General features: G+C 31.8%; 3 protein-coding genes across 7 annotated transcripts in view; 2 read left to right on the top strand and 1 right to left on the bottom strand.

The window, feature by feature from the left end:
• The window catches only part of LOC129948873 (6-phosphofructo-2-kinase/fructose-2,6-bisphosphatase-like), a 210,986-nt gene that overhangs the window by 119,406 nt on the left and 67,087 nt on the right, over positions 1-24,493 (top strand). The window lies entirely within an intron of this gene.
• LOC129948874 (alpha-N-acetylgalactosaminidase) overlaps positions 1-24,493 on the bottom strand; it is a 107,907-nt gene that overhangs the window by 48,107 nt on the left and 35,307 nt on the right. The gene's annotated exons all lie outside the window — the stretch shown is intronic.
• LOC129948872 (histone acetyltransferase KAT2A-like) lies at positions 3,767-6,760 on the top strand. Of its 2 annotated transcripts, none has more exons than XM_056060004.1 (2): positions 3,767-4,165; positions 4,233-6,760. In XM_056060004.1, the coding sequence occupies exon 2, from the start codon at positions 4,331-4,333 to the stop codon at positions 6,602-6,604; it is 2,274 nt and encodes a 757-aa protein (XP_055915979.1). In that variant the 5' UTR covers positions 3,767-4,165; positions 4,233-4,330; the 3' UTR covers positions 6,605-6,760. The 2 variants fall into 2 exon arrangements, with proteins under 2 accessions (XP_055915979.1, XP_055915978.1); XM_056060003.1 differs by having other exon boundaries at positions 3,768-4,161.

Below are 24,493 nucleotides of genomic sequence, written 5' to 3'. Positions count from 1 at the left end.
AAACCGATTAAGCGTAATAAAGTTCTTAACTTTGCGTTTGAATGCTTAAAGAAATACTAAAAGGGTAGTGATGGTAAAAAACACGGTCTTATTAACGCGATGTCTTTAATAAAATATCAGATAATATTTAAAAAGAGTATTGTTTTAAAGTTATCAATTAAGAATTCGGATCATTACAATAGAAATGAAAAGGAAACCACAAATTTTACAATATCTGGCCCACTACGAAAAAGAACAGAAGACTTCCTTAAATGTATCAAAAATCCAAATTTCAATTAGTCTCTGGTAAGATTCTTAGGGTAACATTGGGAGGATAGTTCATTTATTTTAATTTTGAGGGAAAGAAAAGTTATTTTGACGGTTGATGATAAGTGTATTTCTTACGAAATTCTAAATGAATCTATCTCAAAGTGTGAAGAGCCCCAATACAATTGCACATGGGTGGATCCAGACTTTTCATTAAGGGGGGGGGGGGGGTCAGAACCAAAAATAGTACTTTTAGCAACAAAGTTTAAGGAAGTAAAATATAAATGTTGTTTTCATAGGTATACAAAATATAAATAATTCAAAATATAATGGGGGTCATATCCATTAACGTAATACGATTAGTTCTGAATTGAAGGGCATTCCTGCGAAAAAGCAAACAAATTATCTCCCAATGGGGAGGGAGTCATGACCCCTACGACCCCCCCTTGGATCCGCCATTGCAATTGCAGTCATAAAATAGCCGACACAAGGCTAATTTATCATGTCAGTAAAGCAAAACCGAATTCAAATAATACAATTCGAGCGTCTGACACAGATATTCTTATTATTTTACTTTTAAATATGCATAAATTACAGCATATAAATATTTGTCTAACTAGTGGCAACTCAAAAAGGAACAATATAAGTTGCATAAATTGTACAGAACTTGCCGCAAAACTAGGGATGAGTTTGTGTGCTGCATTACCTGCATTTCATGCATTCACAGGTTGTGACTACATCCAATTTTTTTTCGAAAAGGAAAAGCTAAATCTTTCGAAATACTAGAAAAAAATGTTCATTATCAGGCCGCTTTTGAAAAACTAAGTAATGAAGCTCAACCTTTAGACGAAAAAAGCACTCAAATAATTCAAAATTTTACTTGCCAAAAAAGGCTTAAAGAATTGCAAAAACGTAAATTTAGCAAGAGTTCCACTATATCAAAATCTATATGGTTCTAAAAACGTATCTTCTGGTAATTTTTTTAAGAACATAAAATATTTTATCTCCAGTTCAATTTCACCTTGTTTTAAGCCATTGCTTGAAAAAAACAAATATGACAATATTCATAAATTGTATGTGTCAAAATGCATCAGAGGCAGATTGTGTTAAGCTCAATCCAGTAAATTTTAAATGGCAGATAAAAAAATGGCCAGTTATTACCACTTTGGTTTCAAGGCGAACCAAATCGTCTAAAAGTTGATGAAATTATTTTTAATGAAGATGAAAATGACGAAATAGAATATTTAAGTGATGAAGATTCTGATGACAATTGTTAAAAATGTGATGCAAATAAAAATGTTGGTATAGGTTTATAATTTTATTTTCATTTTGTTAATATTAATTATTTTAAAGTTTTCATCTTTACTATTTTATTTTAAATATTATAGATGAAACAAATGAAAATGTTATGTTGATAATTGTGTGAAATATGCAAAGTTCTTATTCCTTTCTTTTGTTAAATGTATTATATTAAATTATATTACATTATATTTGTTTTTGAAAAAATTAGGATAAATACTTCTATATTTCGTATGTGTTTTGTTTTTTTTAAATACCTAATGAAGGTTGAAAAATTTGTTGCAGAAAATAATGTCATGTTTTTTATGTATGTTCTAAACACACATTAAGACAAATAATACTGTGGTAAAATACTTGTTTTAAGTAATTTTAAATTATTTTACAAATTCAGTTAAAGGTTTTATTGAGTTGGCAGTGAAACTAATCAACTCACCCTTTTTTCTTTAATTTGAGATACAAAATTTTGAAATTTCGGTAAGTAAAAGTTAATGAATTTTGATTTTTTTTTTCAAAAACAGCTGGGCGGGCCCAACGGATTCTTAATCTAGAGAGTCTAAGCTTTCATTTGATGCCTCATTTGTCTAGTCGGCGGATGAGGTAGGTTTGTACCAAAAATACCGTTTTTCGAGATGGGCGGACAAGCGGTTTGGCCCGAGTTATTTTTGCCCGCCCTCCTGTTTTTAAATCTGTAAGTAAATCCCAATAGACCCGTTGTACATTTTTGCAGTCGGCTTATGAGGTAGGTATGTACCAAAAAACGGTACCGGAAGTAGCCATTTTGCCACCATAAGGCCCAACAAAATTTTGCCCGCCCTGCAGTTTTGTATATGCCACGTCATGCTCTATCCATTTTTGGCACTCAATTCCAGTCGGCTTATGAGGTAGGGTACCCTACGGTCGCCTCCTGGACTATAATAATAAGACTCTCACTCCCCACACTCAATAATATTCCATTGAATCTTAAAAAAAATAATTTACGATGCAATTACTTGCACGATTTCTGTACTTCATAGTTTCCGTATCAGTTTCAATTGTATTAAATGTTCTTATACCTACTTTCAATGATACAACTTTACCTAGGTACCTACCAATAAAACAATGTGAAAATTAATCTTAAATCAAAATGCCTTCAGGTCGATGACGCAAATAATATCAGATCCCTCTTATGCTTCACATATATTATTTCCCATCTATCCGATGTGTACCTACCTTTATATTTTCATATACCTACCTATCTATTCCATTATGTTAATTGAGATTTATTTTCAATGAATCTCAATCGAAATGAAACTACCTTATTTCAATTTTACAATCGGTGATTACACGGCCATATTTAGCTTTGAATCTTATGCATCTCATCTTTGGGTTTCAATTTAACTGCCAATTTGCCATATTACAACATCAATAAATATGTTCAACGAGGAGATACGTAGGTACAAGTACATTGTACAAACTGAGTACAATTAAATACTCGATTTCGTGATGTTGAGCTCCTTAGTCGAGGCCTCATTTGTTTTTATGTCAGTTAACTTGTAGTTGGGTATATGTTTAATGTTAATAATCAATAATAATAGATTATAAGGGATATACTCGTAGTAAAAATAGAGGGCTTAAAAATAAAATTGATAAATACACAAGATATTAAGAGTGTACAAAAAATTATATATCTCCTCTTATCTTATAAAAATGGTGATAATTAGTGTGTATAATGTGCATTTTTATGTAGAATTAAATAGTGTCAAAATAAAACTTTCATTTGTCGCCATTTTCTAAATAAAATATGGTATGTTTCAATTGAAAGGCAATTGAATGATTAAGGGATGGATTCGAAACGTTTTTTTTGACATTGTTACAATGGTAGAAATGTCAAAATTGACATTCCCACCGGATTTTGTAATTAGTGTGTACATAATTTTATTATTATCATCCTTTAGTGCATGAAAGGAAATGCATTTAAATATATTTTAAAGCTGGTATTCACACTATAACAAACTTTACAACTTCTTATTTCGGTTGCCATATTAATTACATTTAATTATAACTTCTTAGAATGGATCACAACCAAAATCACTTCTCAATTTCTTAATTTTCTTTCACCATAATTATAACTGAGTTCTACCATAATTGCAGGTAGCTAAATGTATACTATTTTACAATCTATCGCATATTAGGTAGCCATAGTTCAAAAGAAAAATATTCCAAATAAACTCTTAATCATCCCTGCTTTTCTTTTTATTTATGTCTGACCTTCAGAGGTATAAAAATACACAATAAAATCAGTCATTTGCTAGAAAGAAACCAATTGAATAAAAGAATAGAACAGCTCGATTTCTTCTCGTCTGGCTGTCAAAACTCAAATTCAAAGCAGTCGCTTATTTTCCTCCTCGGATTGCGGACATAGTGCAGTTTTGCTTTCAAATAATCAATCAATTTCTCGTCAAGAAAACATAAAATATCATCCACAAAATAAGAATTAGCTACTTCGGAGTGTAAATAATTATTTTATTAAGCTTATCGATAGCAATCAAACAAGTAATTCGACGGAAAAAGATAAAAGAAAATCGTGAAAATAACATCATTGTGATTGCCCTGCCAGAGAACACATGGTTTAGTCGTGTATGTATGTCTGCACTCTTCACACTATTGATAAATAAAACGAAATCGACTTCTTACTTCTCTCTTAACAGTGTCATACAAAACGAGTCACATATGTTTTCATTTACAAACTGGATGTAAACAAACTTGTGCGAAAAATAAATACAAATAAAAACAAAACAAGCAGATTATGGATTCAATACGTGAAACTACTCCGTCGTCATCTTCTGCCTCTGCCTCCGCATCCAATCCTCCCGAGGGTACACGACAGAACAGCCTACAACGTATCCAACAGAGAAAATTGAAGGTATTCAATCTGCCATTGTCACAACAATTGGCCAAGTTGTCGATGTACTCCTCGTGTCAAGTGGATGAGTGTCGATGCACTGGCTGGAAGACATCCCACGAGAATCGTCATCGTGACGACGAAAGTTCCTATAGCCCTGAATTCAATGAGAAATGCAGGAATCCAGCCTGTATGCATCCTCTTCAAAACCATATTTCCCATCTAACTGGGATTTCAAGTCAACAAATGAATGAACTTCTGGGAGCAATTATTGACATGGAAAATCTCTTCATGAGTATGCAACGAGTCGATGACGACGACACTAAGAAGGTTTATATGTATCTCTTTAGGCTATTGAGGCAATGTGTGATAAGCAGACAGCATCCAGTGATTCGTGGACCATTGGGTGATCCGCCATTTGAGTCGCCGTGCATCGCCAAGTCGATTTCGAGTTTTGTTTTCTACAAGTATAATCATTTGAGTCAACCGGAACTTAGCACAATGACTGAGGTGGCGAAGACGTTTTTGAATTTCCTCAATCACTACAATTTCGAGCCCCCTTCGGTGCGAAGAGGCGACATTACGCACGAGGATGCGTCGAGTTATAAAATCAACTACACACGGTGGTTGGTGTTCTGTCATGTGCCGGCCTTTTGCAACTCCCTCAGGCATTTTGAGACTTCACTGGTTTTTGGAAGGAACCTTCTAAAGACGGTGTTCCAAGGGATGTCGCAACAGTTGAAGAAGAAATGCATTTCGGAGCGAGAACGCTTCCCTGCCGACAAAAGAGCCATCATCACTCAAATGCCAAAATTCCTCGAGGCTCTTAAGGCCGAAATTGTTCGAGACGATTCGCCAATTTGGGACCAATCGTATCGCCCTCCAAATACCTTCCTCTCGCAGCAACTCAAAAGACAGCAGGAAACTCCTGGAGGGAGTTCCAGGCGTTCGGGAGAATCGTCGCAGAAGAGACTCAAGAAGGAACCAGAGAGACTCTCCGAGCCTGAGGACCTCTCCGACGAGACAGTTCTACGTGCAATCAAGGCCATCAGTGAAACGAAAGCATCAGCCAAGACGGAAGTTCTCTTTCCGGAAAATGTTTCTCGCGACGAGATAGTCAAGGCAGAAGAACTTAAGGGCGACATACAGTTTCATGTGATTGGAAACACCCTCAGTTCACCGGTGGAAAGACAAAGCATGCTGTGGCTATTGGGGATGCAAAGTGTATTTGCCCATCAACTGCCAATGATGCCTCGGGAGTATATTAGTCAGTTGCTCTTCGATACGAAGCACAAGACTTTAGCTGTAATAAAAGATAATCAGCCTATTGGTGGGATATGCTTTCGGCCGTTCCCCACCCAGGGCTTCACAGAGATTGTGTTCGTGGCTGTGATCATGAGCGAGCAGGAAAAGGGATATGGATCGCATCTGATGAACCATTTGAAAGACTATAGTATCCAGCGTGGAATTAGGCATTTTCTGACGTATGCCGATGAGCATGCCATCGGGTATTTCAAAAAACAGGGCTTCTCGAAGGACATCAAGTTGGCGAGACCTATTCATGCTGGCTTCGTAAAGGAGTACGATAGGGCCACCATGATGCACTGTGAACTGCATCCCAGCATTGTCTATACCCAATTTATATCGGTGATCCAGAAGCAGCGTGAAATTTTGAAGGAGCTCATCGCTCAACGGCACAGCGAAGTGCAGCAAGCACGTCCGGGACTGACATGTTTCAAGGAGGGTGTTCGATGCATACCAGTTGAGTCGATTCCTGGCCTGCGGGAAATCGGATGGAAACCGCAGATGAGGACGCAGCGAACGTCGCGTCCTTCAGAAGAACACGCTGATCCTGATAAGCTTGCAACGTCCTTTGCAACCGTGTTGCAGGCAACGAGACAGCATGCCGCTGCCTGGCCCTTCTTGAAGCCAGTGGTTGCTGCCGAAGTTCCTGACTACTACCATCACATCAAATATCCCATGGACCTAAAGACAATGGGTGAGCGATTGAAGAAAGGTTACTATGTGACCAGGCGATTATTCATGGCCGACATGGCAAGGATATTTTCGAACTGTAGATTCTACAACCAGCCAGACACAGAGTATTACCGTTGTGCCAATTCACTCGAACGTTATTTTCAAACCAAAATGAGGGAACTTGGATTGTGGGATAAGTAGTAGTGCCCACACGACGAGGGCAAAGCGCCGAGACCTGAGACTCCTCGGCTTCTCTCAAGAAACTAATGAAATTTGTTATTTGCTGTTATTTACTAATTAAACCAAAAACAACCCCGACTGAAATAAAATCATCACATATGTATACAATTTATTTTATATTTTTATTTTATTTAAAATCAAAGATGAGATTATGCAATTGATTAAAATTGATACGGATGGATGTTGATGATGAAAACCAGGTAAACAAAATTGAGCTAGTGGAACTGGATCAAGAGTTTAACAAGCCAAATCGTTAGTTTTCGTAAACGGGCTCGTACATTGATTTTATTGTATGCACCAGTTTTAAAATAGATATGGTAATAGTGAGTTTGTTTGAAGATGGTAACAGCTTTCTACAAATCAAATATTCCGGTTTTTTCTTTATTTGATGTTTGGTAATGTGATGTGAGGCATAGTTAAGATTCAGGAAGGAATTGAAATCGAATGTTTAACAACAAAACAAACAAATAAAGAAATGGGTTGTTGCTTTTCAAATTTGACAAGTTTTTGTTTATTGATTGGAAGATTTGGATGTAACATTTCTACCACTGAAAAAACTTTCCTGATTAAAGTCTAACATTTTGGGTTAAATTACATCATTACCCGTGTTTTGTTGGAAAATCTATTCATAGTATAGTAGGATTTTACGCGAAAAACATAAACGATGTCCATAGTATGAATAACACCGATAAAAGATAGAGTAGAATCTTACTATGGATGGGTTTTTGACATTTATTCGAGACTCGAATGGATCTTATGTGATTTCGTTCTCAAATGTTGGTACGATTGATATTGCATTTGTATCTCGATGGCTGTGTTCGTTGAGTAGTTGTGCATTTGGAATCATGTATTTTTTCCATTGGGGAAAAAAATCAGTCTATTGTTGTTGATATTATTAAGATTTGTTAATGAAAATGGACTAACTGGGCTTATTTTGAAAGAAAAAATAATAGAGAAGATAATTAAGTTTTGCTTTGTTTCCACAAAAGGTTTATCTCCCTTTGGATTTCTTCATTGGTTTTCCACTGCACAAGAAGATCTAAAAATTATTATACGATTTCATCTCAAAAACAATTTTATAAAAAGAAAAAAAAAGAACGTTTTAAACACCTGGTAAAATTATGAGAAAAATCAAATTGACAGTTTTTTTTATAAAAAATAAATACCTTAGAAAACATTACTCAAAGTTGGTAAAAATTTCATTTCGGCTCAAATAAATTTTCAAAAATTTAAGATTATGGCTTCTAACTTGTTTTTATCATTCGGAAAAATTTTGAGAAAATCAAATTGAAAGTTTTTTGACAAAATATAAAAACTTAAACAAAAAAATTAATAAAAGTTGGTAAAAATTGTTTTTTTGTACAAATATATTTTTAAGATTATGATATATTAGCTTTAAATTACTTTTAACTTTTGAAAAATATTGTTGTCAAATCAAATTGACAGATTTCTTTCAAAAAATTAAAACTTTAAAGAAAATTTAACAAAAGTTGGTAAAAATTAATTTTTGACTCAAATATCTTTTCAACGCTTTAAGATTATGGCTTCAACAATTGACAGTTTTTTGGAAAAAAAAAATAAAAACCTTATCAAAAAAATAATGAAAGGTGGTTAAAATTGATTTTCGACTCAAATATCTTTTCAAAACTTTGAGATATTTGCTTTAAACTACTTTTATCTTTGAAAAAATATTGCTATCAACATTCAGTAAAATTTTGAGGAAAATCTTTTAACAGTTTATTTTACAGTTTATTGACAAAAAAACAATACTAAAACTTGGAAACAATTTACTTCCGACTCAAATAGCTTTTCAAAAATTAAAAATATTGTCCTCAAACTTTTTTATTTCACAGAAAACATTGTTTTTGATCACCAGTAGTTTTTTTTTTATAAAAATCCAACAGTCCGTTTCTTCATACAATAAAATCTACAAAAAAACAGTTTGCAAATTTGGTAAAAATTTATGTTCGGTTCTTGATATCTGTCAAATTAATTTCATTCATCCAATTTGTAAAAATTTAAGAAATGCCACTTAAATTGGTAAAAATTTGTGTTGGACTAAAAATCCTTCTTAATGAAACACGAAAACCTAGAAACTTTTAAGCAAGACAACTCGGCATGAAGTTATCAGTGTGGGACGCATTCCAGCGTCTTATTTTTTTTATTCGATTAAATCAAAACTTCATTTTTTTACACAAACATGCAAATGCAACAGACCATAACGCATTATGTGTAAAACGAACTCCTCCACACAGGTTTTTCTTTGCAAGTTTTGACTTGACTCCGATCCCCGAACGGAATGAATAAAGCTCATTTCAACTCGATTCAGGTATATAAAGATCGCAAGCTCGCTTCAATACCACATGTTAATTCAGTAGTCTACGAACAAAGCCCATTCTCGAAGTTTTTATTTTATGTCAAAGCTACAATTGTTAAATGAACTTATTTCATAGAATATCAATTTTCAGATGTTTTCTTACGATTTCGTCTTGAAAATTGTCATTTTATTTGTTTTTTTTTTTTTTTAAGTTAATTTTACCTTTTGATTTTCACAAAACTTTCTTCTATTTGTGTTTTTTTATTATTGTTCTGACAGATCTTCTTTCAGTTGTGCCAATTTTTAAATACAAAAATCTGGCTACTGCGGATCGTTTTGTTGGCAATTTCTCACTGTATTCCAAAAAAACGCACTTATTGAAACTAAAGAACCAGTTTTTCAATAAAATCCATCAGTAAAAATTGAAACAGGAGGAATCTGAAAAGTTTTACCGTCATTAATTTGGGGGTACAAACTTTGCGCATCAAATAGATGTTTCTTTTATAACGTTATCAGGAGCCAATTAAACTGTCATTGTCATAGAACAGGCTCGTGAGAAATGTCAAAATCGAAATTGTCATTTTTTTGTTTACTTTTTGATTTGGCTGTGCTTTGTGTTTTTTTTTCTCGTGATTTAAAAAAAATTAAAATAAAGTTATTTTGCCAATTTGTTTAATTATATAATTATAAAATAAATTGAAAAAAAAATGCATCAAATTGAATTGACATCCGAGGAAGGAAAGACTGTGGTTGTGCAGTGTTGTATTGTCGACCAATATTTTGAAGAGTTCACTTTCTACCCGGAAGTGAGTGACGAACTCTTTCTCGGAGTAGGTTGGAACAACTTCTTGCAAATTACTTTCAATGCAATTTCTTTTACATTTTATCAAAGAAAATGTTATAACATTCGTCACACTTTCATTCCAATCATCTGAAGAGGAATCCGATGAAAAATCACTGTCGGTGTCTGAACCACTAACCTTTTAGTTTAGTACTACTTAGCAATCACTTGATTTTCCATTTCAATAATTTTTAATAATATTTTTCACATTACAAACACAAAAATGAAAAAATAAGCGAGAAACGAAAAATGTACACATTTTGCAATTTGTTGTGTTTTTTTTTTGACAACTGACGTTTATCTGATTGTTCTAGCTTGATCTGACGTTTCTCACGAAACTGTGCTGTCCTGTGCTGTTCTGATCTAGAAAAAACCTCGGTGAACACAACTATTTACATTTTTTGACAGGCCGGTTATACTAATTATTGAAAGTTTCTATCATTATACAGGTTCAAACGACATGAGCAATTTGAGAGGAATGCAAGTTTCTAGTATCTGAATTGCCAGCTGCCAAAATAGTGCCTTTCAATGTCAAGAAAAATTTCCTTAACTATTAAATCAAAGGGCAGGTTCAGACATAATTTGCAGTCAACAATTCTCATACATTTCACTAACCTCTACCTTTACTCCATCGTACAAAAACCATTACAAAAATGATTGCCTACAAAACATTTCTCAGGCGATATACACGTCGATTAGAATTTGCATTTTGTATGGTAAAGCAATATTATTTATTTCTTTTCCAATGTGACAAGGAGCCTTCTTACACAAAACTTTAAATGGTATTGTGCAGAAAATAAATAAATCATAGAGCAATAAATTTCAGCTTTCAGCTGCATAAAAAAACACGATCAATTATCATTATGACATAAGTATATTTGACTTGAAAAGTTTAGAATACACGATTGGAATGGGCAGGTTCAGGTGACATAGGGGACTTGAGAGTAAGCCAAGTTTCTGTGTATCTGATTGGCTAGCTGCCAAAAAAGTTAACTGGAATGTTAGCCAAGAAAAATCTCCATTACTATTAAATCAAGCCACCTTATGTCAAAATGACAATAAACCATGTTTTTTCATTCAAGAGAAAGTTGAACTTTATTATTCTATGATTTTTTTATTTTCTGACCAATTTTATTTAATTCTTTGTGGAAAAGGGTTACTTGTCAAATTGGAAAAAAAGTACTATATTCTTACAATACAAAATACAAATTTTAATTGACATGTAGCTTGCCTGCGATGTGTTTTGTAGACAATATTGTGTTTGGTAGTTTTTGTACGATGAACTGAAGGTAGAAATTAGTGAAGTGAAGTTCTGAGTTTGACATATATGACACTTGAAAAAGTAACTAGTTGCCTTGTTCAAAGAATGCAGTTGATATTTCCCAAACTGTCAGCAACCTTCCAATAGCATCCAATTAGTTGTCAGTTGCCAATTTTTTATCAAGTGAAAATTGTCCCTTTATACGGTGTTGATTTTATCCAAATATTAGACAATTTTTTGGTTAAAAGTCAGCTGACAATTGACGATATTTTTGTATGTTCACACGGTTGAAGGACAGAGATCTGTCATGGTATAAAAGTTAAACACAAATCAGTGAAGTAACGGGTTCGAGAAAACCTAACATTTTTTCCCAAAATGTGACTGTCAAAAAAGATATAAATTTTGAAACATCTTTTCATGTCGTGGTTAAATAAATTAAATTGGGTGGCTCAGCAGTCCGTTGTGAACCAGGGCCTAGTGACTTACAACTCTCAACCATTCCTGTGTGCGAGTACAGTTGTCAAATTTGACACTTCACAAATCAGCCCAAAGAAATTAATTGGGCTTAATGCGTAGGTTGGGGAAATATTTTACTGTATCGTGAGCTCTCTCTTTTAGGAAAAACTACGAAATTTCGTAATTTATTTGTAAAATTAGACTGTTTTAGGAAGGTACGCGAACGGACCTTATTTGTTTTGCATTTGGACATTAAAGAATCAGCTGTTCAGGAAAATAAATGTCCGCCCTAACTAAACTTTTTTTTCTCCAAAATTTTTTTTGGGGGTTATCCGATCGATTAATACAAAATTTGGGAAACATTCAAATTTCCATTCAAATAATTTCGGATTGATTTCAACGAGCAATGGTTTTAAGAGGCTAGTTATAGCTATCACGGGTTTTATCATTGAAACCATTAGGATTCTTTTTAAAAGGTCGCTTAGAGCGATAATTGAAAATTTGTATGTTTGAAACAAAATGTTAAATGGCGGAAATCCTGAAATCCTGTTCAATTCTCGATAAAGAAGCAAAACGAACAGCTGATTTTTCGTTCACCAACAATCAAATCAAGATAGAAACGTCATTCTTTTATAACGTTGCCGTTTATTTCAGAGAACAAAACTAATTCTGTTCCCGGCATAATTTAGAATGAAATTAATATTCCAATGAATGAGTTCAATGATTTCTAAATTACCTCAATCAATTTAACAATGTAAATCCCAAGTAGATACGAGTACATAAGAAAATTGATCCAATTGTTCATCAATCATCATATAACCATAATTCAACCTCAATTTAAAAAAATATTAGTCCCAGTCTAAATATGAGAAAATGCGAATTACGAACACACACCCACATACCATAAACTTTATGTTATGACATTTCACTGTTCCAATTCCCATAGTATAATGATTTGTCATAGTTTATCTACCGTGGCGCCCTCTTGCTGCTAAATATTTTCCACAACTTGTATTCACTCTTTAATTTGACATTATTTATATTTACGTCCAAAGAAACATACTTTGTTTTTTATCTTACAGCACTATTAATCTACTTGCAAGATTATTTTTCTTTTTACAATCTTCACTCTCGATAACTCGATAATGATGACAAACTTTAAAGTTGAATGACGTCCCAAAAGCACGCAATCAAAAGACTACACTATAAATAAGAAAACAGACTAAAAGTTTGACGTTAACGTAATTTTTTTACATGAAGGAAATATTGCGTAATACTTTCTTTTCTGTTACATTTTTTCTACGATTTGGAGAATGATTTGTGTGAGAAGTTAGCCATATAAATACAAGTAAAGACGTTTTAACTATAGCACACATTACTATACGCATCACAATCACAGTCGTGCAATTGTTTATCGAAATGACGCTATACGAGACGACGCGACGCACGGACTCAACGATATTATGGGATATTCAAGAAATAGTGCTGCTGTTGGTAATGTTTTAGATTGTAAGAAGAGTTAGTTAGGAATTCGTATTTTTTGGAGGAAATTGTATGAAATCTGTCAAAGTGTCATTTAGATCAATATTTAAGTCAATCAAGTAACTTTAAATCAATTTTTTTTAAATAAATTTATATTAAATGGAGTTTTCCATTTGTCAAAAAATTGATTTGTTTTTGACGTAAGTCAAATTAAATATTCAGATTTAAATTCAAGAAAGTTTTCGTAGTTTTCTTAAGCTTAATATACACGATTGGAAGATCTTCCAATATTGGCCGAACTGTCAAAAGTCTTCCAATATATACGGTTGGTTGATTTTATCCAAATATTACAATTTTTTGGTAATTAACAATTGTGGACTGTTTACACGATAAATAATAGAATTGATAGACTGATTGGAAGACAATTTTCTTGACGGATGATAGAAAATATGCAAATTTTCTTAAGCAGTCAAAACAAAAGGGCTTGCAAAATATTTTAAAATATAAAAAAAGTGAACCAATAGTGAAGCGGGCAATGAAGAATATCTTAAAAACTTTCTGCGAATTAAAAATTAGATGATGTTGTTTAAAAAAACATCACCTAATATCCAATTAGTAAAAAATCAACCAAATATTTTAAAATACAAAAACTGTGTAGACGAGTATAAACGATTGCATGATGTCGGACAATTTGTTGATAGAATATTTGCTGACGACTGACTTTTGTGACTTTTTCCTGTCACCTTTGACAGATAAAATTGGGTCTCTGCCACGATTGTAAGATCTTTCAAAAGTGTATACTTAGCTTGAAAAACGTTTAATTATTTGTTTTCGTTGTTGGACAAGTAATGTGATCCAAAAATAAAAAATCTGACGGAAGGCTATGAAACTAAACAAGTCAAAATTACACGTCCCATGGTGACAATTTTGACATATGGTATAGGAACGATGGACTCTTATTAGGCAATGTGAAATGTTTTCTTCAAGCTTTGTGATCGCTGTAGATCGTTAATATTGTAAGCACGAGCTCAACGCCCAAATAGATCTATTTTATCGCGCTTTGACAGCTGACAACTGTGTTGTCATTGCAATTTTGTTTGTTTTATTTCTTTTGTTTTTAATTTATAAAAAAAAATTAAATATGTTGAAGAAACATTTTTCTCAACTTCCGAGGCTTGGAATTAAATTACGTCTTGCAAATTCTTAGGTTGCGCTTAATGAATAATGACATAAGGCGAGTTTGACGCATCTTCATTAAAATAAACTAGTTCCCAAACTGATGTGTAAACAACTTTATTCTATGAATCAAGTTATGTAGCAAAAAGGACAATACAAAGCACACATATGAGGAAAACAGAGACAAATATAGTAATAGTAACAGTAATTCATTCAATTATTGTTCCCGGTTTGCTTTTGGTACATTGTTTACAATTTTTATGAATTTTTCAGCTATGACATTGCCATCAGCTCGAAAAAATATATATTTAAGGCAATGTCTGACATTGTTAAATAATGCCCCATGGAGAACCCATGGGGAAACTCAGATTTCCTTAAAAAATGATTTTTTTTCGTGGCTAATGCAACAGCATTGGAATTTATTTTGTCATTGTCATAGTATTGCTGCAAAGAGGGGTAAAACTGCCTAAACATCTAGATTTGAAAATTTGATTTTAAATCAAAATTAAATCAATTTATTTTGCCCATGGAATGTAAAAACAGAAGAAATGTGTGTTCTGATAGATCTAGATCAAGAATAAGTTGAATTATTTAACCCATGGAAAACCCCATAAGATTCGTCTTTATCTTTTCGAATCAGTTCACAAAACCTCTACCATAGCCTTTAACCGAAACAAGTTTTTGAAAACAAAAAAGTCAATGCATCTTTCTCTTTGCCGGCTCCTTAAGACGCCAAAGATCACGCATAAGCTGCTGACACAGAGTACCACTTTCATGTGTCTGCAACTTAATGAGAAGTGAAATGTTGCTGCACAGTCATAAAGTGCAACTACCTTTCCATAATGCAGGTCGTATTGGAAGCGGATCGGCTCAGCTGCAGTTGGTCAATTTTAACTTTTTATGAAAAAGCCTGCAAACACTATGGCAGATTGTTTAAGCTAAAGCCTCATTTAAATGTTATTAAGTGATTACTTAAGATAATCTATCAGATGCTGAGAGCGACAAATAATAACTTGATTGTCTATGTCATAAATGACAAGCACTCATACGGGACTAATGTTGAGATTGCCTGTTCAAAATCTATTCGAATGTAAAAAAATACAATTAAATTTTCAAGCAGTCGTAATTTTTGTATTTCTTTATAGTAACCAGTTTGAAGTCAATGGTACTGGAGTTTGCCTTTGCTTCGATACTAGATGCTTGAAGTCTTTAAGAAAAAAAGTTTTATAAGTTTTTCTTTTTTGCTGTGATTTTAAACCTGATTGTAGCCGAAGTCGGAGCCGCAACGGCCAAGGAAGACCTGACCAAGTGATCCGGTCATTATTTCTTCTATATTTTATACCTGCACTATTATAAAGCCATCTATGGGTGAAGTTAGTATTTATAATATTTATGTTTGCTCATAAAGGGACTGAGTGTGCGCGCATGGTTGGTTTGGCTTGTGATGTCTTATACGATGGGAATATTACCGGCTTTTTTTAATTTCCGCTTAACAGTGTATTTGCCTTTGAATTTGTGATGCTTAAGTTGGGTGCTGGTCTGGTCAACGGTCTGTAGTCCAAGCTGTCGTTAGTTATAAATATTTAATTTGTTTGTATAGATATTTACCTATACCTTAAAATTGGTTTGCAATTTGTTTTAATTACTTAACGGACATGAGTCATTATAAGATATTAAAGAATGTTAAAGCTATTAAAATAACGTGAGTACAAGTATGTTATTTAGCTCTAAAATACATAAAAGACGTTAGATAACTTCATTAATGAAGCTACTGCTGGATTCGAGCGCTAAAGAAGTTTTTCAAGACAAATCACATCTTAAAAGAAGCGTTACTGAAACAGAAAGTTGCATAGTATTATCACTTTTTCAAGTAAATCTTATTTTTCCTTGTAAATTACCAAGCTTGATTTAGTTTTTCACATTTTTTGACAAAATATTTTTATAATTATGAATAATACGTATCGTAGCCTTTTGATAACAAATTCCAAGAACCATCTCATGATGATCCGGAGAATATAAACAATAACACTATCAAACAGATCTAAATGGGATCTGTCAACGACGAAAGTGTAAGCTATGCTTTTAAAGAATTAAGGTCTATTCACAAGAAATGAATGACTATATGTGATTTTAAATAATTTAAAAACCTAAATTATGTTCAAATTATAAACAAAAAGGTAGAAATATAGCTAAAGTTAATTTGAATGTTATAAAATTAGCCGTTTCAATTCCAAAATAAGATAAATTTAAGAAAATAAATTGTTCGTCGGAAATTTTAATTTAATTGTAACAAACTTCCAAACTCGACTTGAATTCCACATATGATCCACATTTCAACGAATAAAATGTTAAAAGTTCTTTACACAAATCGTTTGTTTAATTGACAGAATTGAAAGTTTTGAGGTTTAAACAAACAAACCCAAACATTGTTTACATTTTCAATGCAGTTTGAAGTCAACTTAAGCCGAGAATTTTCGAGAAATCCTTTTTGGATTTTTAAGTTTTCGTATTTGAAAAATGTCACATAAAAATGACATTTTTCATCTCCTTTTCAGCAGAGAAACGAACTGTCATTGTAAACGTCAATTGATCACTTTCTGAAATCTCAAAGTTCATGGCGCAATTATCAATCTACTTAGTTTAAAAGATGATTTTGTTAATTTTAACATCTTACTATACTAAATTTGTTGATGTTCGGAATGTCTATTTAAACTTTCTGCATATGGCATTTGTCATTATCTGTCTTCGTAATTTTACTTGACAGATTAAAATTGGGTGTTTTTTTGTATTTATTTTTGAGCCTTAATTACTTTGTTTGAAAATAGGAAAATGTTTTTGGAGAGCAAAGACTTCGAAATATTAGAAAACTCAGCTTTGTGCATAAAAGAGAATAAGGTCCGTTCAAGTTTATTCGATTTGTTTGTTTTCACGAACTGTAACTGTCTTAGACATGTTTGGATGGTCGTTTTGATAAAAGGGATATATAAGTTTTTAGACTAGTCTTGGCATTAGGGTATCATAAGTTTCAGCAGTAAAGCTCAATACCACAGAGGAAAAATTACTAAAATTATAAATATTGTAAAATACACGATCAAAGTGAAAACATTATTTTCAATTCTTCGATAGCGGTAAAAAAATAGCACAATATTCACCAAAAATCATCAGCATAGAACTGGTAATAAATAGATACTGCACCTTTCTACCTAACTGTTTTTTTTATAATTTAAATGGCTACACCTACTCCTATAATGGTATGATATAACTTTATAGCTCAGCTAGCCTCATGCGCTATGCCCCATATTCATAATTTCTATTCTACTCGTTAATGAATCTCAAAAGCTATTAATTAAAGTAAAATCAAGTGGGAAAATTCTTTTGGAATTACCGCAGGCAAATTTTTTTAATTACCAAAATCAAGAATGCGTAGCCTATTTCTTCAGGCGTAACAAAATCTACAACAAATCATCGCCCATTTTTAAAAAAACTCTCTGTAAAAGAATATCTCTTAGAAACCAAAACACTACATCTGGTTGACGTGATGTCAAAAAATTTTGATTTTTGGCATCACGAAAATTCACTAAATTAGAAAACGCAACGCAAGCGAATGCAAATTGTTACTTATTTGTTTGTTTGTGTTGTGATAAGTTTTTATTTACTTGCTGCTCGATCTGAGCTAGTCGCCGCCGCCGCCGGCCGTGCCGTTTGTCACGTTGATGGCGCTGACTGTCTCTCTAAAGTGTGTATTATTTTTACACTATACGACGCGCGTTCATTTAAATGTCAATGAACTGTTCGTATGATGGGAGGGAAGCACAAATTAACAGTCAAACGATAGTTTATCGAAACAACTTAAATCACCTCAGCAGCACAAAAGAAGAAGAACACGAAGAAGACATCCTGATGCTAAGTTATATAGCGTTCGTTGCCAGAATTAATTTGGTCAATTTGTTTTTTTTTTTTTAATTTTTTTTTTTGATACATACTTTATGTATGTTTTATGTAGATTTATGTATAAGTGTACTTTATGTATGAGGAGCTACAATAGTTGTTTAAAAAATTACTTTTTATTTGTCAGGCATAGAAAGTTTTGCAAAGAAACAATTCTTGTTTTATGTTTTTCTTTCCTTGTTTTCATTTATTTTATTAGCTTTTTTACTACACCACTTTATCATTTAATCAAGATAATTATCATACAATTTATGTGAATATTTGCTTGACATTATGTGTATAAGCTTTTATGTGTCAAAATGATGCACCTATAGATAAGTGAATGAATATGATAATATTTGTATTCGTTTGGGAGCACATCTAAATTGGTTTTATGATTTAAGTTAATTAAATAGAAAAACAAGGTGTTTATGACATTTTTGACGTTTAAAATGATGTAAGAAAGAATTATTTGTTATCAAACAAGAGTTTTATAAACGAACATAGCTGAATATCGCCATATTTGCACAGGTGTCACTTTCGAAGCTGTTACCTTTTGACATTTACACTATTACTAAATAAAGAGCAATGCACACTTCAACAATGCATTAAAATTATCAAAAATTAACTACTGAAATAGTGTAAGATTTGCTGTCACAGTTGGCATACTTTCCACACAATCAACGAAATAATTGCAATTTAGCTAAAACAAAGTTTTTAGACAGTTTTATAATTTCATAAAGAGGTGATCCCAAGTGGCACCAAACAGATTAGGGTTAATTAAGGAGCCAGTTATAGCTGTCATTAGTTTGCATCATTGAAAACAAACATTGGATTTTTTTGACAGGTCATTTATACCTATCATTAAATTTCATTTCTGTCATTGAAAAAATGTCCTGATTGAAATCCACCTGTCATTGGAATTGTGTGTATTAGAACACCAATTAGTGGAACGATTCGTTTCACTTTAGAACATAAGAGTATCAACTATTCAGGAAAATGAATTTCCGCCCGGAAAATAAAAAAAAGTACGTTTTTAGAGAAAAATAAATGCGCAACTACACTTATTTTTTCTCAAAAAAATTCTTTGTGTGATTTCCGATCTATCAGTATATAATTTTCATTTCTAATCAAAGTTAAACACATTCAAATATCGATTCAAAAATAATGTAATGTTTTAAACAACCTATTGTTAAGGGTTTAATAATTAACAAGTCAGCAATTTGCTAAATATTTAGCACTTTACTAAGGGACTCCAACATTTTAAACCTTTCTTTTCGTTTTGCTAACTAGTATATAGCATCCAAACATGTCTAAAAAGTGAAAGTTCGTGAAAATAAACAAACCAACTATGTTTAAACGGACCTATTAATTGGAATTTCCAACTGTTGGCTGGAATATTCCATCCACTGCTCATATAAGAATAATAGTACAGATGTCATATGAATATAGCAAATTGCTAAAAGTTAAAGTAGACATTCCTTGATTTTAACTTTATCAAATTGTTAAGGGATAGTAAGATATTAAAATCGTTTAAAATCAAGTAAATCATTCTTTAAACTTAGTTCATTCCTAAAAATGGCTAAAATATTTTACTTAAATGATTCAAATCGTGTGCCACTCTTTTTTTTAATAATAATATGAAAACTCATTTTGAAAAGCATTTAAACTGTTATGGCTTAAAAAGTGGATACAAACTTTATCTGCCTTTTAAAAAATATTCCATTATCAAGTGTCAAAATTCATCACATAATGTCATGATTAACAAACTCACATTTTCATCTACTCTATGTCTTCCACCAGTATATTGAATGAATTATAAGTCAATTATTGAGTACATACTATGTGTAATGAATAGTTAAAAACAATTTCAAGTCAAATTATCATATTGATTAGTTTATACTTTTTATTAAACGTGCTTTACTATAGGATCACGTCCATGTTGAAAATAGAATTTGTATTCTTTCTTTTGTTCGTTAAGTTTCGATTATTTTTGAAAACTTCAAAATTGACAGTTGTTATATGATAAATTGAAGTATAAGATCTTTATTAGACATCAATTTAAGTTTACATTGGCGGTGTTCACATTAGACTCGTTTAAGATGACTTATTTTGACATTTATTCAAAATACTTGTCAATCTTTGAGTGGACAGAAAATATAGAACTATGAGATGTCAAAATGAGTCACATCAAAAGAATCGCAAAGGGAAGCAACTCTTTCAGATAATAAGCAGTATTATGCACACAAAGATTTTTTACCACAAACATTTTTTTTTTCACTTATCATGCATCATCTTTGACATAAAGAGCATACAGTATGACACTAGAGAAGTGTCATACTTAAGCCTTCTTGCACATTGTCAGTTTATCAGAAAAATACTTCATAGATATGCATGAGAAACATGTCAATTTTGACAGCTGGCTTAAAGTATTGTTCTACATTTTGTCTAATTTTACTGAAGTTCTTTTAAGGCGTTTTGTTGAGATTATAATAACAAAGAAGGAAATATTTAAAAGGGCAACGATTTTCTTATTAAATAAAAACATCAAAACAAAGATTCTTTCCCGGAAACAGATAAATATGACAAGAATTGTTTTTATAAATTTGGCATTGTTTCAAAAATAAATTGTAAAAAATGAAATAATAAAATTCTTGAATTGTTTCGTGATTTTTGTTTTTGTGGGATGTTTAAGTTAGTCATCGCTTTGTTTTATTATATTTTAAAAATTTCTTTGTAATAAGAGTAAAATACAAAGTAATCGTAGAGCTATTATTTTTCATTTGTTCTTCGTTCCTTGTTTAATTTGATAAATCAAAATGTAACAAAAACATAAACAAAACTGATCCAATCAATTGTTCAATAAAATTTTGTATTTGCACTAAAAATTCTTCAATTTTTTTTCCATGGATTTTTGAACAATAAGCTTCTCCATTTATGTAATAAAACGTATGAAAACATGACAAGTAACTAATTGTTTGCGGAGTTGTTTTTTTTTCGGAATTCTGATGCTTAGTTGTATTTCGTATCAATTTATGACAAATAGAAATAAAAATCGTTTGAAGTGAAATAATGGTTGACCTTCAGAAGTGTATACAAAACCCAATGAATGAATAAAAACAATAATGTTTCGATGTGTCTAAAACTAATAAACAAAAATAATTGACACAATGTTTTCAGGTTTCTTTTCTTTTAATGTGCTGAAATGAATGAAACGAACAGTTCTATGCCAAAAGTCTTTCAATTTCATAAATTTAAATAAAATATCATCATTTTCTTATAAAAGAGTATGTTTATATAGTTGATAGCTTATTTTGAAGAAAAACTGCAAGATAAACTTGTTGGTAACAGAAAGTCATTAGTGAGCAAAAAATTAAATAATTATTTTAAAATAAACTTCCTATTGATTTAAGGATGACTTCTTTTGTTTTGTCATTAAACAAACTCGACTTCAGCGTTGCCGTAAGTGCTAGTTTTTGATTGTTTTTTGAACAAAGCAAACACGTAATTTCCAACTTCTGAAGTAGTAATTTTTGTATTCATTTTTTCTTTTTTAAATGAAATATTAAAAACTATTAAAAATTATTACATCTCTGTATAAAACCTTCTTAATTTTAAGCACTCAAACAAAAAGTACCTTAAAGTAACTAACCAGTAAAAGTTAAATAAATATAATTTATTGGAAAAAGACCACCGATTTTAAACTATTATTAGATCTGTTTAAATTCCAGAAATGTACAATTTAACTCCGGTGCACTTTAATAGAACTATAGAGTAAAATTGTAGGTGAACTTCGGAAAGCGACATATGGCGTTTTTCTTTTTTAGTTCAAAGCACAGCACGAACTGTCAAAAAAATAATTGTGTTTCTTTTTGAGCTGTAATCGTTCAGAGCTTCGAACTCGTGTTTCTTTTTTAGTTCTGAACATGTTCAGAGCACGCTCTGTGAGCTCAGAATAAAATAACAGAGTAAACGGAGTAAAATGCTGAAAACCAAAAACGCTCTAGTAAAGATATAAATCCTTCGTACGTATCACCCTCCAAAACCCATTTGTTTACATTGTTGTATTTGTAATGTGGACGAATTCAACGAGAAAAATTGACGTGTTTTCACGCATACATAGGCACATTTACTGAGGTTTTTGGGGAAATTTAATAAATTAGAGGAGAAATTACACGCATACTATGAAAAAGTTTATGAGGCTGATTTCCGGCTTAGCTTGTAGGCAAACCAAGATGTCTACCGCGGATTTATATCTTTATATAGAGTGTTTTTGCTGAAAAAAAAACAATTTGATATTTGAAAGCCGGAAATTAAAAAAACTATCGTCAAAACAATAAAAATAGCGGAAGCGGCTAGTCGCTTTAGTGTAGAACGAAAGATAATTTAGAAAAAAATAATTGCATATAGCATTTTTATGAATCAAATTTATTTCAGGAGTCAAATGGACCAACTCTATGACTGTTTTATTAATTAGTTTGATTAAAGAAAAGTTTGAACGCCTTCCGACATTTAAAATCATGACAGTTTAGTGCTCAAGCTGTTTTATAATTAAATCACAGAACATACTCTGTTCAGAACTCTACTCTACTCTACTCGCTCAGACTCTGCTCAGAGCTCAGCTCTGAACTAAAAAAGAAAAACGACTATAAAACCAACCAATGAACGTTGGAAACTAAAAGTTAGCAAAAATATATTCCTTATGATAAAATACGATTGATTTCAACATCTGTTTTGTTTCCGACACATTTAGTAAAAAACAATTTTTATTTTTTAAATTTGGGCAGGATTTTTTGAAAGTTTATTTTTCTTAAAACATTATCTAATTGTAACAATAAAATTTAGCACGGATTAAAATAGTTTTGAATCAGCAAGATTTCCGAGTGAAATGAAAACCGAAATTGACACTCATTCATTATTGTATTCAGGATTCTCCCAATCGTTCGATTTCATAACTTTGAATAATTTTCGAAATCACTTCAAGTGAAATTTTAGTATTTGACGTTTATCAAATCAGTCAATAAACCATTTTGTTTACTGTCATAATTTGCATAGTTTCTTATGTTAATGTTTTTGTTGGTGCTTTTTAGTAAAAATAAATGTGTATTTTCTTATTTGCACTGTGTTGATGCATATTTCCTGCAAATTTACGGTTCCTTGAGATGAGCAGTGCCCAAATATCGAAGTATAATTTCTGAATCAAAAATACTCCGTTTAGCAAGATGGGAATCTTTCGTACGTTTCACTGTCCAAAACATGTTTGATTACATTGTTGTATTTGTAATTTTGACAATTAGTCCATGAATATAGATGTGAATACTAACAAGCGGCACTTTGCAAAGCAAAAACAAAATGTGGAGGTAAATAAGTTTTTTTTTCAGATTTTTTCTATGAAAAAGCGAACCAATGTCCATTTTTGTCTTGAAAAAACCAAGTTCAACATCAGTTTATTATAATTAATTAACTAATTTACAGTAATCACTATGAAATTATTTAAATTTCATAATTAACCCTGGATTATTGTATCAAGGATGCGTTCGAAGAATCATCAAGTTAAGGGTGCGAGAGCAATTTATTGAATTCTAATACATTTTCGTTAATGAAATGTTCATATGCTACAAAATTCGTAATTTTATGCTTAAGCATAGAAGATAACATTATTTCGTAAAGAAGTATGCATTTTGGCGCGTTCACCAATTTTTTTTTCTATTGGGTGTTCGGTTTACCCATACTGAAATAAAAAAAGTTACTTAAATTTATTTATTGCACTTATTTAATTGGTATTGTGTGTAACCTTATTGCCTATTTCTATTCCTTAAAGATGCTTTATACAAAGAAACTCATTTCTAAAACATGGTTCCCTCAAATTTTGTATTCCAAAATCTAACCACAAACAAAATTCTAACCCTATTTTAAGGAATATTTCTGTAACAAACAGAAATAAAATTTGGTCTTGCAATTATCAAACTGCTTAAATGATGAAAATACTAAAATGTAATTGAGGAATATGAACTAGCTAAAGTGGGCAATGGAACTTCACAAGTATGCTTCTCGTAAAATTGTCTGTACAAAAAAAACCGAAGACTCCATTAAGCTTTAAAAATCTTTCAATTTAAGACCACGTCAGCACTTCAGATTCTGTTGGTTAGGATTGTTTCGTTTTTGAACGAAGGCCATGAAACATTCAAAATGAAGCATTTAGACGGGCCTGAATACTAAATTGAATCATTTTGATGGGCCTGAAGACTAAATGAGAGAATGTATATGGTTTTTGCATCATTTCACGCACACTTTCTCACATTTAGTCCTCAGTAGCTTGTAGGCCGAAATTTCAGTCTGAATATTTCTTGAAAGTTTTTTTTAAAGATCGTTGTTTTTGGTATAGAGAAG

This window comes from Eupeodes corollae, chromosome 3 (genome assembly GCF_945859685.1).
Source record: "Eupeodes corollae chromosome 3, idEupCoro1.1, whole genome shotgun sequence".
Taxonomy (NCBI): domain Eukaryota; kingdom Metazoa; phylum Arthropoda; class Insecta; order Diptera; family Syrphidae; genus Eupeodes; species Eupeodes corollae.
The sequence above is the reverse complement of the archived record's forward strand: the minus strand, read 5'-3'. Positions and strand labels throughout refer to the sequence as shown.